This window comes from Lagenorhynchus albirostris, chromosome 9 (genome assembly GCF_949774975.1).
Source record: "Lagenorhynchus albirostris chromosome 9, mLagAlb1.1, whole genome shotgun sequence".
NCBI lineage: Eukaryota > Metazoa > Chordata > Mammalia > Artiodactyla > Delphinidae > Lagenorhynchus > Lagenorhynchus albirostris.
This window is the reverse complement of record NC_083103.1, coordinates 11,043,748-11,057,713: the sequence shown is the minus strand read 5'-3', so window position 1 is coordinate 11,057,713 and position 13,966 is coordinate 11,043,748. Positions and strand designations below refer to the sequence as shown.

Here is a 13,966-nt window from a genome sequence, read left to right as displayed (position 1 = left end):
TTTTTCCTCTCCTGGATTTTACTGGCAATAATTCATCTATTTTAGGATCCTTCCTCTAGAGCTTTGCTGTCTAATGGCAGATCCTGGGACCAGCACCAGTGACAAGACCTAAGAGTTTGATATAAATGCAGAACCTTAGGACCTACTTCATTTTAACAAGATCCCAAGCGATCTGACAGCGTATGAAAGCTTGAGAAGCACTGCTCTGGGGCAGGGATCTTAATTTGTGGAATTTTATTTGCTTATTTATTTTTTAATGAATACTTTGATTTTCCCCAAAAGAGTAGAGGGAAAAATCATTGGGTTTCTGGATTCTTAGTGATTTCCGGTGAGACTTCAGCGGTTCTATGAACTCTAAAATTAGAATTAAAATTTCATGTTCATTTTCCTGTGGATAAGGCCAGAAAATCATTGGATTTTCAAAACATTCCCTGATCTCAAAAGTGAAGAGAACCGTTGATTTATTGAACAAGAGGTGTGCCTTTGTTAGCTTTCTCTAGGTCACGCTGCGTAACAAACAACACCTAAATCTCAGTGGCTTCCTTCAACCACTGTTTATTTCTCGTGTACTTTGCATGTTAGTGGCTGTGTCTCAGTTGCTGCTGTGGGTCAGCTTTCATCTGCTCCATGTGGCTTCCTGTTTTGGAATCCAGGTCAAAGGAGCAGCCCTTCCGTGGTCCATCCCCTTCCCGTGGAATGAGGCAGATTCCCAAGAGAGAATCCAAGCAGGAGTGTACAATCCCATTAAAGCTGCTCCTGGAAGCTTGTTACTCCCACTCACCTTTCATAGGCCCCAGCAAGTCACGGACAAGCCAGACAAGGAGCTGGTGCCCTGCCTACAGGGAGGCCCCTTGGCAAAGAGTGTGGCTATAGTCTCTCAGAGGGGAAGAATCAGATAGTTCAGGACCATAAGAGAATCATATCATCCTGAAGAGGTGCCCAGTTCAGTGTCCCCAGATTAGGAGGCAGGGCCAGTCCTGATACCTGTTCGCCCTGAACAGCCACGTCTCTACGCTCGAGATCTACAGCTCCAACTGCTGGCTAAAGCTGGCTAAACGTCTCCACCATCAAGTCCTGCCGTCAAAATTAGAATCCTCTTGCCGAGAGCTGCTCCTCTGCCAGGCTTCCCTCTTCATGTTAATGACATACCCTGCATCCCTGGGACCAAACTGGACACATGAACATCTCGGACTCTGGCCCTGAACCACACATTTCTCCCTGCACTGCCCTCCAAACCGCTTGCATCCTTTTCTAATCCTGCCACCGCCAACCTAGTTATCTGTCACCAGAATAGTAATCCTGAAACACAGTTTCTGGCATCACTCTCCTTGCTTAACTGAAATAAAGCGAGAGAAAACAATACAAAATTGTTAGGATGGCTTTCCCTTCCTTCTTCACAAGGACAATCTTCTCTGCTTAATATACAAGACCTACTACAGTGTGGGTCCCCTATCACCAATTCCTCACCCTTATCCCTCCTGTCTGCCGTTCCCAGATGCTAACCTTGGGCTCCTTTGCAGAGCAAAGTAATAAGAGCATGGGCTTTGGAGCCAGACGAGCCTGGGTTCAAATCCTAGTTCTGCCGTTTACCAGCTGTGGGAACTGACGTGAAGTTGACTTAATCTATAAAAGAATGGTGATCACTTCTAGCTGTATGGACAGGATGTTGTCAGAATTAAATGAAGGTCGCGTTTGTAACATGCCCAGCGTGGTGGCAGCAATCTCAATTATCCATGCCTTGGATGATATGTGTTTCCAGTGTCTCTACGTCCTACTCTATTAATATACCTCACATCCTCCCCTCTCTCTGAGATCAGCTCAGAAGCAGCCTCCTCCGTGAAATCTATACTGACCCCCACCTGAGAGTCAACAGAGACATGACTGAGAGCAGGGATGGGAAAGTCAAGCAGTCCTAAAGCCAAGGCGCCCTCTGGCACTTTCTAGCTGTGATCAAGGCAAATCTTTTGTCTTCTGAGCCTGTTTCCTCTTCTGCAGAGAAGGGATAATGAGTATCCTGTCTTGGCCAATTATTATAACCATTACATGACCCAGTGCCTGGCATTAGTAAGTAAACACTCAGGAAATGGTAACTCTTAGTTTCAGAGCCTGCTACTCTTATTACTATTAAGATTCCCCACCTCCAGTTGGCACCGTGGTTATAGTCATTCAGTTTTGAACCCAGTGCATTTTAATCGGGTGCCTTCTTCATGCTGGTCAGGGTGTCAGGCATTCATCTTAACAAAGATTTTTCTAATGCAGCTGAATTAGAACATTCTGCAAGCCCTAACACCTCTCTGAGCCTCACCTATAAAACAGAGATAATATTAGTACCTGCCAGACCTGCCTCAAAGGGTGGCTGTGAGGATCAGATGAGAAAATAAATATGAAATAGCCTGGAAGAGGTCAAAACGCTTCCACCATGTCCCTGGAGAGATATTCCACAACTTTAGCTGTGGATCAATTAATACCACATTCAGGTGGTGGTGATGGCGGTGGGGGAGGGCATAGCTCAGAAGATCTCAGATCATAAGTGCCTTGGATGCCCAGATCCCAGCTTTTAAAATGCAGCTATGATGCTCGCACCTAGCATTTGTTGAGTAGGTGTGCCAAGCACTACTGTGAAAGTGCTTTTCACATAGTACTCCCTAAGTTACGCACACAACCTTCAGGGGTAAAGTGTACCATTGCCGTTTTATAAGTAAGGAAATGAAAGTTCAGAGAGGTGATGTAACTTGTCCACTGTCACACAGTTAGTCAACGACAGAGTCAAGACTTAACCTGCAGGTCCCTGACTCCATTTGCAAATCCCTTTCTATTCACTGTGCTACTTAGGGTATCACGATGCAGGAGGGGCTAGGACCTTTGGGAGGACTCTCCACTTCCCAAGGGATAGTCTTTGACCACCACTGAATGCCTGACTCTGACCTCCTGCCTTTTCTCTTAGGTCCTGAAGCTGCTGCTTGTGGCCTGGGATCGCCGTCTCATCTTTGCCATCGGTACGTCCAGCACCACAGGCGAGTCAGATACCGTCATCTGGAATGAGGTCCATCACAAGACAGAGTTTGGCTCTAATCTCACTGGCCACGGCTACCCAGATGCCAATTACCTGGATAACGTGCTGGCTGAACTGGCTGCCCAGGGAATTTCTGAGGACAGTACTGCCCAGGAGAAGGACTGAACCAGAGGGGCTTTGGGGTGGGAGAGGCCATGGGACCACAGGTCAGGAAGTGGGGAGAGTCAAGGTGGAAGTTGGCGCCATGCCCTCCCAACTCCCTGTCTCCCCTCCTGTCCTGCCTCCACCCCCCATCCCTCCCAGCCCCAGGCTGGGGGGAGCAGTCAGAATGAATAAGGTGGTTGGTGTCATCCACAAACCTCATCCAACGCAAAGGGGACGTGGGATGAGGGCCATCCTCAGTCTGTTCCCATGGAGCTTTCGGTGCTGGGTAGGCAGGGACCCCCCTCACCCCCCTAAGCAGGGGGCACGGGCAGCACGCTTAGGGTATGGGCACTCCTTATCCTGGCCTTGTGAAGCTGGAGGTTCATGGCTCAGCCGGTTTCTTGCTGCTTCCACTCTGCTTCGAGAGCGGAGTTTCTGCTTTTCTCTCCTCCGCTGGAGGTGAGGGGCTCTCACTGTGCAAGACTGGGGGGCAAAGTGGTGAACCGCGAAACTGCTGTGACGTCAGAAATCCGTGCCTCGGTGTACAGCAAGGAAGCACGTCTCACCAGGAGGGTCAGGGTGGCACAGGCTCCCGGGAGCAGGCTCAGCTCTCATCATCGCCCTGGCTTCTCTGGGCCCTCCCTCCTCCTCCCACCTTTGACCCGTCCAAAGAGGCATACAGATGGATAGGCTCTGGGGTTCCTCTCTGGGGCCGCATCCCACGATGTCTCTGGCCCCTCTCTGATCAGATCCGAGCCTGCATCCAACTTAGCATCTGAACAGTCCTCAGGGAGAGGAGCCCATAGCCTTCTTCCCAACTCATCCCAGACCGGCTCAAAGATTCCATGAGTTTCATCCAGTCACTGTGAGTGGAGCCCAGGCTGGGTTCTGTGCCATCTGTGTGCGTGCATATATGTGTATGTGCATGTGCGTGTGTGCGCGTGTGTGCACTGCTGGGCCAGGTTGGTGGAGGGTCTCGTCGTGTTCTCACACTCTGTTTTGCAAGATGTCAAACCCCCATTCTGGTGGGGATGAAACAGCCCTTGACTTGCTTCACCCTTTGCCAGCCCATCCCATAGTCAACTTGGACCCAGAAGAAGACAGAACTATGCTTGGGAAGATGTGTAAGGTGAGGGCTGGACTGACCCCTTTGTATATCTCTTTCAAGATGAGATCTGAGCCAGACGACAAGGGCTTCACTCTGTCTCCGTGCACATTTGCTAACCAGAGCCCGGAGGTGGTGCTGGGCCCCTCACCTCCCTCGTCGATTACAGGATGACCCAGAGCGTGAGGGAGACCCTAGCCCATTCCCAGCAGGATTGGGGCCACGTTAGGGTCCAGTCCAACCTGCGTCTGGGTTGTGTCCCAAGACCCTGTCTAGCCCCTCCCTGACATTCCCTTCAGCTCCCGTTAAGGAAGGGATTGTGTGTCAGGGAGGAGAGAAGGGGGACCAAGAAGGGAAACCCAACCCTCCCTTTGAAAGTGGGTTCTTTGAACTACGTGTTTGGGGGAAGTTCCTCTGGATTCTAATTTGATTTTATATACCTCACGTTTGGGGATTTGACGTATATATATGCATATATATTTCATAGTATGTGGAAGGTTTTCGATGCTAGAAAGGTGGAAACGGAAGAACCTTCAAAACTGGTATTTAAGTTAGAAGCAGAAGCCAAGCTTTTCTGAGAGCGGGCTCCGAGCTGCTTGCTCCAAACGCCTGCAGGCGTTTTGACTGTCGGGTGGCCAGTGGGCTCACCTGGGTGTCACCCAGCTTCTGGGTCACGCTCCCCTCCTTTTCCAAATGGCTATAGGGGTGTTAATCGGCTCCAGCAGAGGGAGCTCTGACAGGAGGAATGGCTCCTGCTGGCTGAGTTCCAGTCTCTCTCATCAGTCATTTATCTCACCAGCAGACCAGGGCCTGAGTTCACCGCACCATGGGGCAGTTTCCTGCCACAGTGGGGAAGGAAACATCTGAACTCAACGGAAGAGACATCCCTGCAGCTTTTGATGTCACGTCCATGCCCTTTGCCAGGCTAAGGCTACGCCGTGCCAGAGATGAGCCACGTTATACGCCTCGTACCATCCCTACCTTCATTCAAGCACCCTTGTCAAGTATCCCCTGGGTTCCTCACCCACAGGGGATGAGGAAACAGACCGAGCGTCAGCGGGTAGATAGAGCTGTGCAGTAGGAGACGGGAAAGAAAGAAGAATGCTTTGACAACCGGCAGAGGGCCGTGGGGAGAGATTGATTTCCCTGGATCAGGAAGAAGAAGGTGTGGGTGGAGAAGGGGGCGGCCAGGAGCAGAAAGAGGATGCAGGGAACATGTAAGGCAGGCAGTGTGCCGGGGGCAATACCCCTTTGAGAGTCCATCTTCGTACCTTCAAGCCTTCCCCCCCAGGGCGCTGATGGCATCGGCGCCCCGTGTCTCTTGCTCTCTAAGGATGCTCAATAGGGACTACCTCATCCTCATGCTGCTCTAGTTGTGGGACCTTCTCAGAAGAAGGAATCTTAAACTTCCTTCCTAACACTGTGTCAGGCAAGGCGGGAGGCATTCCTTTGCCCTCTCTCTTGTGCCAACCGGGAAAGGTACAGTCTCGGGTTCGGTGAGAACCCCCTCCAGCAGAGGCCCTGTGCGTCCATCACTTTGACACAGGACGTTCTCCCAGCGGAAGCCCTGCTGTGTTCCCTGCCCCGGGCAGGGAATTTCATGCCTTTCCTTTCATGGTCTTAGCACCAGCAGCCTAGTTTCTCCCTTCCTGAGTCTCCAGGGATGACACGTGGGATTGGAGACAAACCTTGTTATATGCTCATCCCTTAAAAGATGAATTGTGTATGTGTAGTTGTGTGTGCCTTTGTGTTTTCGTCCCCCATTTGTAAAGCTTGGACTTCTCTGTGGTTTTATACTTGGTCAAAAGTGCTCGTCCTGGTATTGCACTGTTGTGGGCATGAGAGGATTGGGGGAAGGTCCCGTGTGGTACAAGAAAGGACCCTGTCCTCTTTCCTTGTTTGTGGCCACTGACACTGATGGGGAGTGGGGAGAAGGTGGGTCTGGGAGAGGGCAGGTGAATGTCCTGTCGCAAATCATTGTTTGAAACCAGCGTCTTTTGACGTCCTTGGTGTTGCTCTGTGAGAGGACATCGCCACCTGGTGCTCATGAGGTGTATGTGCAGAACAATAAATGATAAATGAACAACCACAAAATTGCCGTCAACCTGCTTTCTGTAGACCAGTGCACCGACCTGTGAGGCATTGGGGTTACCTCCCTCAGTCCGTAAGCAACCACAAGCCCTTCCACTGAACGGGAGAGTCCCTTTTTCTAATTTTTTCACATCTTTTCTACCCACACGTTTGACCAAGTTACCTAGCTTGATTTCTTGTTCCTCTAAAGGAACAGACCATGTGACAGGGGAAGTACGTAAGTGAAACTGTGGGGGAAAGACCGTCTTAAAAGCCATGAACGTTTGCTTCTTAAAGTTCCCTTCACCTGACTACAATATCGTGTATGTTTCAATAGTTTACAGGCTGTTGTTTTTCAAATACATGTTTAGTATTGATCATCTCGATACTAATGAGATCACAAAAATAAAATGCAATTGCAAAGCCGCCTTTGTCACCCAAATGTGTCTCTATGATAGTCTGTGGAGTGTCTTTCCACAGATGCCAGCCTGAGCTAGCCGGTCAGGAAAGCAGGATTCGGAAAGCGGAGCCTGTGAACCCCTCATGGAGGTTCTGATTTTGTAAAGTGAATTGATGACTGTACGCCACAGACTCCCTGATTCTGATTTCCTGGGGATGAACAGTCGAACAGAGTATTCCTTAAGTACACATTTGGATGCATATTTATGTGCAACGTTGTTAGAAATATAAGTTGGTGAAGTTGAGAATCTGCCTGCTAATGCAGGGGACACGGGTTCGAGCCCTGGTCTGGGAAGATCCCACATGCCGCGGAGCAACTAGGCCCGTGAGCCACACCTACTGAGCCTGCGCGTCTGGAGCCTGTGCTCCGCAACAAGAGAGGCCGCAATAGTGAGAGGCCCGCGCACCGCGATGAAGAGTGGCCCCCCGCTTGCCACAAGTAGAGAAAGCCCTCGCACAGAAACGAAAGACGCAACACAGCAAAAATAAATTAATGAATGAATAAACTCCTACCCCCAACATCTTCTTTGAAAAAAAAAAGTCTGGGAGGCTTTAGCTATACTTGGTCTCTCTGACTCAGTAAACTTCAAAGAATTCACGGGGAAGTCAGTATTGGCAGGAAAGTGGTTAGCTTGGCTGAAACATACCCACAAAACACCCAGAGCTTAAGGAGAACATTTTAATGCTTAAGAAGCAGGGGTTTGGTAGAGAGGTTGTAGAAATCGATGTCTCTGGCTGAGAGCACGACTCAAATTCTGTGAATCACTTCCCTGTATCACAGTGAGAGGTGAATGTGTGACGCCCCCTCCCATCTCCCCACAGTCTGGGATGCTTCAAGCTACTCAGAAGAAGGACCTAATATAAGCCTAAACTCTTGACTGTGAATGTTAATGAGGACAAATTATCCTTCATAAAAGATAACTCAGCAATGACATTTGATTTGGTGAAGAAATATGTAACTCTAAAAAATGTTGCAGAAGAATATTAACAGATTCACCCTAATAATTACAATTAGGTGACACTGTTTTTAAAATTGGGAAAAGCCCCAACTTCCAGGTAACAATCGTGTATCATGCTACATGACCCGGGGGAGTCAGCCTGGAACTGAAATAAATGTGTCACAAATGACGTTGGATGGCTTTTTCGTTTCATTTAAAAGAATTGATTTGATCATGTCAACCCCCTTTCTGCTGGAAAAAAAAAATAAGGGTAGGGTACCTAATTGGTAATTTTTACTCTGTTTAGGTTTTAGGGATGAAGTGATACTTAGGTGTGGGCTTACTTTGACTTCTTGTGTTTTTCTTGTCTCCCACCCCCAGAAAAATGCAGACTTCTTGTTGGAATGTGGTGTGTGTGTGTTTGAGGGTGTGTGTGCATGTGATGGGGACGACCTGAAGGGGGGATGGCCATCCACGGAAGAGAAAGGGATTGTACCTTGGTAACAGAAAATGAGATGGTAATGCTTGATCTATCCAAACCTGCAGCTCCTTTCTTTGCCCATTTATGATGAGCTAAGAGGACAAAACCAAGTAGTTGGCTGTGGGTAAGAATTTCAATTTCCCATGAGCACCAGAATCTTTCCTAGTTTTTACCCTTTCTTCACTCACTCCTGGTCTCCAAACCATCCCTTCTCCCTTGGCCTCTTAATAGAAGTTTATATGTTAAAATGTTTTCTGAGGACTTTATGACCCTAGTCTGAAGTCCAAGAGTAGCCTGGTCTCTGTAAGTCTTAACTGTGGTGAAGTTGGAGAAAGTGGGCCTAGTATAGGCACCATCTCTCGGTTCAGATGATGTTGAGAGGACCCAGAGGAGATGACACAGTTCATCAATTCAGAGCCCTCAGAGCTGAAAAGCAATAGTCAAGCAGGACCTCCTGTGTCTTCTGGGGGCTCTGTCCGCCTCCAGGAGTATGAAATCCAGACAGCTTTTTAAAAACACAAAATAGTGGGAGGGTAACACGTAAAGGCATAAATTCTTAGAGCTCATGAATTGGAAACCATGGCTGACCTCAGATTAAACGCGTCTTCAGATTCAAATATCAACATTCTCCCTCCTCTCTTTTTACACATGGGCATTCAGGTGAAGATACTTACTGACGCAGGTAGAGAAAAGACACCTCCCTAGTGTTTTAGGCTCCAGGAGGACCTTTGCTTAAAAAGTCACAACTGTTCTCCAACTTCTCCCACAACTTTGTCCACGTAGCTCTATTCATTTTCTGGCCCAAAGACCTAAGAAAGTCCCAAAGTTATACCTGCCTTTTGTTGCATTTACCACATCAATACTTAGGAAAGCAGAAGTGGAAAGAAAAAATGAAAGACATGTTTGAAGCTCTGGCCGGAGACGAGAGAAATAGTTTCCTGGGAGAGCCTAGGCTGGACTCTGCACCTGTTCTTGGTCAAGAGCATCTCCATGCACAGCCGTGTCTGTAACCAAACTCTGCCTCTCGTCTTGGACCGCCTGGTATCCCCTCTTCTTGTACTTCCGGGTGCCATAGATGGCCAGGGCAATGACAGCTGCCAGGACGGTGGTGATCCCCAGTGTGACCCCAGCCGCCGCCCCTCCAGACAGGCCACTACCATCCCCATGGATGACCTTCATGGCCCTGCGGAGCTCGAGAGGCTCCCCGAGCCTCCACTGGTGGGTCTGGGAATCTTTAATCCAGGAGCTTGCAGTCTCAAGATTAGTCACTAGGACAGTGTTGGTGGCAGCCTGACTCATGAGGGGTGGTTGGGTGTAAGGTGGGAGCCTGACGGGAGGCAGAGACCCTCCTGTAAAAAGCCCGGCTTTGACGCAGTAAGACACTTGGCACCCGTCACTGATGAGGGCTAGGTGTTGGCTGAAACCCCCCGGACACTTTTTTAGAGAAGGTGCCCCTAAATCTTTGTACATGACAGAGTCCACCAAGGGGTTCCCGACTGCACAGCTGAAGAACCCGCCAAACGGGACGGAAAACCTATATCCCAACTCATAGTCCTGAGAGGCACATACCTTGAGGTTTTCAAAAAGTCTCAGCGGAAAGTAGCCAGCTGGGCATGACTGTGCATTTGTCAAAGGGTTGATGTTCTTATCGCTGAAGAGGCCGCCAAAGAGTAGTCCTGAGTTTTCAGGTACTTGGCCACTGGCCACGCACCAAAAAGCCCTAAATTCTGCTTTGGCCACCCGGAAGACATCTTCACACACCGTCTTGCAGAAGATAAGGAGGGTACACTTCCGTGAACACTCCAGGTGGTTGTAACCCTCCTCGTGGGTCTGGGAGAGCAGCTGGACTGGGGTGTAGCCAGAGGGGCAGGAGAAATTGCCAGTGAGTGGATTCTTCTGCTCCAAGTTTCGGCAGAGTTGGACAACCTCATTCCCTGAGAACTGGGTGCATTCCTGGTAAACCCCGCCAAAGGAGAAATTGGTCATCTTCCCCTCGCAAGAGCCATCATCCATGTTGGCCTGGAAATTGAAGTTGGGCGAGTTGACATCTGTGCAGCCGGGGTAGGTGTTGAACGTGTAATAGCGTCTCACGGCAGTTTCCACTGTCTTAGACAGCTTTTTCACCAAGGGTCCTGGCAAGTCAGGCAGCCTGTCAGGGTTGATGAAGAAATACAGAGGCAGGCCAGCTCGGTCCATGGCCACCAGGTGGTTGGTGATGCCCTGCTGCCAGGTCTGGAGGGTGATGCCTGGGTAAAAAGGAAGCCCTCCAATGCTCTGCACCCTGGAGTCGGTTCGGTTGGAGAGGTAGCTCTTGGTGAAGGCGTTCTGTGAGGTGTGGTTCTCCTCAAATTTGAAGTTCACGATGTTTAGGAAGGTGATTCCAGCGGACGCTGTCACTGCACTGCGGCTGTTCTGGCTGTCCTGGAGCAAGGAAGATCTGATGTGGTCCTCCTGAATGAGAGCAGCCCCTGCATCCACACTGGTGATGACATGGGTACCATAGTTGAGGACCAGCAGTTCCGCCAAGTAGGTGGCCATCCGCGTCTGGTTTTTCTCCAGACGCTCAGAGATGTCCATGAGCTCCTTCTTAAACCCCCAGCTTAGCTCTGCATCTGGGTTGATTTTGACTGTGTAGACCAGGTTTCTTACCTGAACCTGGGTAGTTACAGCTTGGTCCTTCACCTGAAGGGTCTTCATCCTCTGGAACTCAGGCGAGAACTTGCCGTTGACTTTGGAAAAAAGGGAGAGCTCCATGTTGATGGAGTAGGAGGTGCTACTCTGGTAATTCTCCCAGGACTCCAGGATTTTTGAGTTCATCTCCAGGTTGCTCTCTTTCTGGGGAATGGTAAAGACCTCATCAGGGACGATGTACTGTCCATCCTCTGTGGTCCTGCAGTAGGTGTAAGTCAAGTTCATCACCCGTCCCATGTCCACATTCCGCAGGTTATCCCAGCCGCCTCCAGGTAAGACTGCCAGAACAGGTAGTTTTAAGGCATTCTTGCATTTTTGAAATCCATCCTCATCTGTGTCTCCCAGAGGTTTGTTCATTTTAGCCCATGCTGCCACTGCCCAGATAAGCACGGCACCCCTGACGCTGTTCATGGCTCAGATAGCCCCAGCCTGACACACTAGCACCAAGTAGCAGTCAGCAAGCTTGGGGCAGACTGAGCTGATGGGAAAGAAAGCCGTGGCTGAAACAGAAAGTTCAGCAGTTCTCCTAAAGCCACTAGTTCCTCTTTAGGCTAATCTAATCGCAAAATGGGAAAATGAGAGTCGATTGGAATATTAAGGTCAATCGGGACTTTGAAAAAGTTGTGTTGTACTAGATATGCAAACTTAGCCCTATACCCTTACCAGTTAACTACCCTAACTGCCCCCCACCTCCCCCAGGGCTGGTTACTCTGCAGCAGCAGTGGGCACTCAGAAAAACTGTAACCACACACTTTGCTGTTACCCCCAGGAGAGTTTTCTAGCTTTGAAAGAAAGCTTTGGTTTTGTTCCCTCTCTTGATGTTTCAGCTTTTCCCTGACTACTCTCTCCTGGGACTTCAATACCAGTTTCCTTTTCCTGTGTGTACAGTTGGCAATAAGCTGGTACCTACTACTATAACTTTAATTTTTTCATTCCATTGTTAAGTGCATGTAACCAGGATAGGTGCGTAAAAATGAATGGGGCTCTTCATTACTCAATTTTTTAGAGCAACAATTCATTTATTATATTATTAGGAGAAGATAATTTCCTGAATTTGCTTCTGTATGCTAATGCTAAGTCTATTAAACCCCATAATTCAGACCAGTGTTTCCAGGCCCATTGATCTAGAACCAGGTTTAATTGAAGCCCAGCTCTGTCAATTCTGTGGGACAACTAGTAACTTAGTGGGAACCAGGGAATCCAGAGGAGTTAATGGAAACTCCCAGTTTCACCCTTATGGCTCCGTAAACCATACCATGAAACGGATGCAGTGCTGAGACTGAAAAAGTCATGTTTCAATTTACAGGTCACCTGTATGCATTCTGGAAAGAAGGTTTCAAGCAACTGAATTACCACAGATTGTCACTGATGCAGCTGACAAGTGTTTTCAGAAATAATGAGGCCAGTTGCCTAGCTTCACAGGCTGAGCACCACTAGTTATTAAAACCTTGATGTAGAGCTGCCATATGACCCAGCAATCCCACTCCTGGGCGTATATCTGGAGAAAACTCTAATTCCAGAAGATACACGCACCCCAATGTTCATTGCAGCACTATTTACAATTGCCAGGACATGGAAACAGACTAAATGTCCATTGACAGATGAATGGGTAAAGAAGACGCGGTACATACATACAATGGAGTACTACTCAGCCATAAAAAGAATGAAACAATGCCATTTGCAGCAACGTGGATGGACCTAGAGATTATCATACTAAGTGAGGTAAGTCAGACAGAGAACAATAAATACCATATGATATCGCTTATATGTGGAATCTAATATACGACACAAATGAACTTATCTATGAAACAGACACAGACTCACAGACAGAGAGAACAGACTTGTGGTTCCCAAGGGGGAGGGGGAGTGGGAGAAGGATGGATTGGGAGTTTGGGATTAGCAGATGCAAACTATAATATATAGGATGGATAAACAACAAGGTCCTACTGTACAGCACAGGGAACTATATTCAGTATCCTGTGATAAGCCATATTGGAAAAGAATATGTAAAAGAATATATATATAGATAGATAGATATCTGAATCACTTTGCTGTATAGTAGAAATTAACACAAAATTGTAAATCAACTATACTTGAATAAAATAAATTTAAAAAAAAACCTTGATAGTATTCTGTGAACCCAGAAATACCACATTCTGGGTCTATTCATGCTTCAGTTATCATGCTCTGGGGAATTCACTTACTTTGAAGAGGGATTAATTTATGAACCAGTGTCCATTTTCTACTTGGCTAGAGAAGCAAGCCTCTGGTTAATTTATAAATCAGTTAGTTATAAATTTATAGCTCGGTAGAGTAATCCTAGAATTAGAAAAATTAGAGTTGAAAGCCCTTGAGTACTTCCAGTAAGTCTGTTGAAATATCCAAATACTTCTCTTCAAACTCTTTCAGGGCTAGTTCATCAGAATTAGAAAACTCACTTACATTGTTATGAAGACATGCTGACAATTTCTTACTTTTTTTTTGGTTTTAATAGATCCTGATGAGACTTCACTCTTCTTCAGTGAAAATACAAGCAAGGTGAATATAGATAATTCTATATTCAGGTGTTCCTATATCTCTAAACACTTAGTCATTGTCATTTACATTTGGACAGCCTTCCTCTTCACTTTTATCATAGCAAAAAAAGATTGAAAATGACTAAAAGAGCCAAGAAAGAATGAAGTTATATTACATCCATATGACAAAACATTTTACAGCCATCATAATTATATTTTCAAACAATTTTAATAACATGAGAAATTCTTATGCCATAATGTTATGTGAAAAAGGCATGACATACATTCAATATGACCTCAACCATGTACAAATATAACTAGAGGAATATACACCAACGGACCCATTGACAGTAATTATATCTAGTAGGTAGGTTTTATGAATTATTTAAATTTTTTCCACTCTTCTCTACATTTTGAGTTTTCAACAATAAGCATGTTTTTACTCATTTAACAAATTTTTATTGAGAATCTACCAAGTACCAAACACAGGGATGGGTAGCCATCACTTTTGCACTCAGAAAAGTGAGCAGCAAATATACATTTAAAAAA

At 47.3% G+C, this 13,966-nt stretch overlaps 2 protein-coding genes across 2 annotated transcripts in view; one reads left to right on the top strand and one right to left on the bottom strand.

Moving 5' to 3' along the window:
- Nucleotides 1-6,840, top strand: part of DTX4 (deltex E3 ubiquitin ligase 4) — a 34,015-nt gene extending 27,175 nt beyond the window's left edge. Inside the window, exon 9 of the mRNA XM_060159084.1 lies at nt 2,945-6,840. Within this exon, the coding sequence (XP_060015067.1) occupies nt 2,945-3,178 (234 nt within the window). The 3' untranslated portion in view covers nt 3,179-6,840. The remainder of the gene's footprint in view (nt 1-2,944) is intronic.
- A 999-nt stretch (nt 6,841-7,839) lies between these two features.
- MPEG1 (macrophage expressed 1) lies at nt 7,840-11,344 on the bottom strand. Its single transcript, XM_060157675.1, has one exon. It carries the CDS (start codon nt 11,310-11,312, stop codon nt 9,159-9,161), a length of 2,154 nt encoding a protein of 717 aa, XP_060013658.1. The 5' UTR covers nt 11,313-11,344; the 3' UTR covers nt 7,840-9,158.
- Between the last annotated feature and the right edge of the window lie 2,622 nt (nt 11,345-13,966).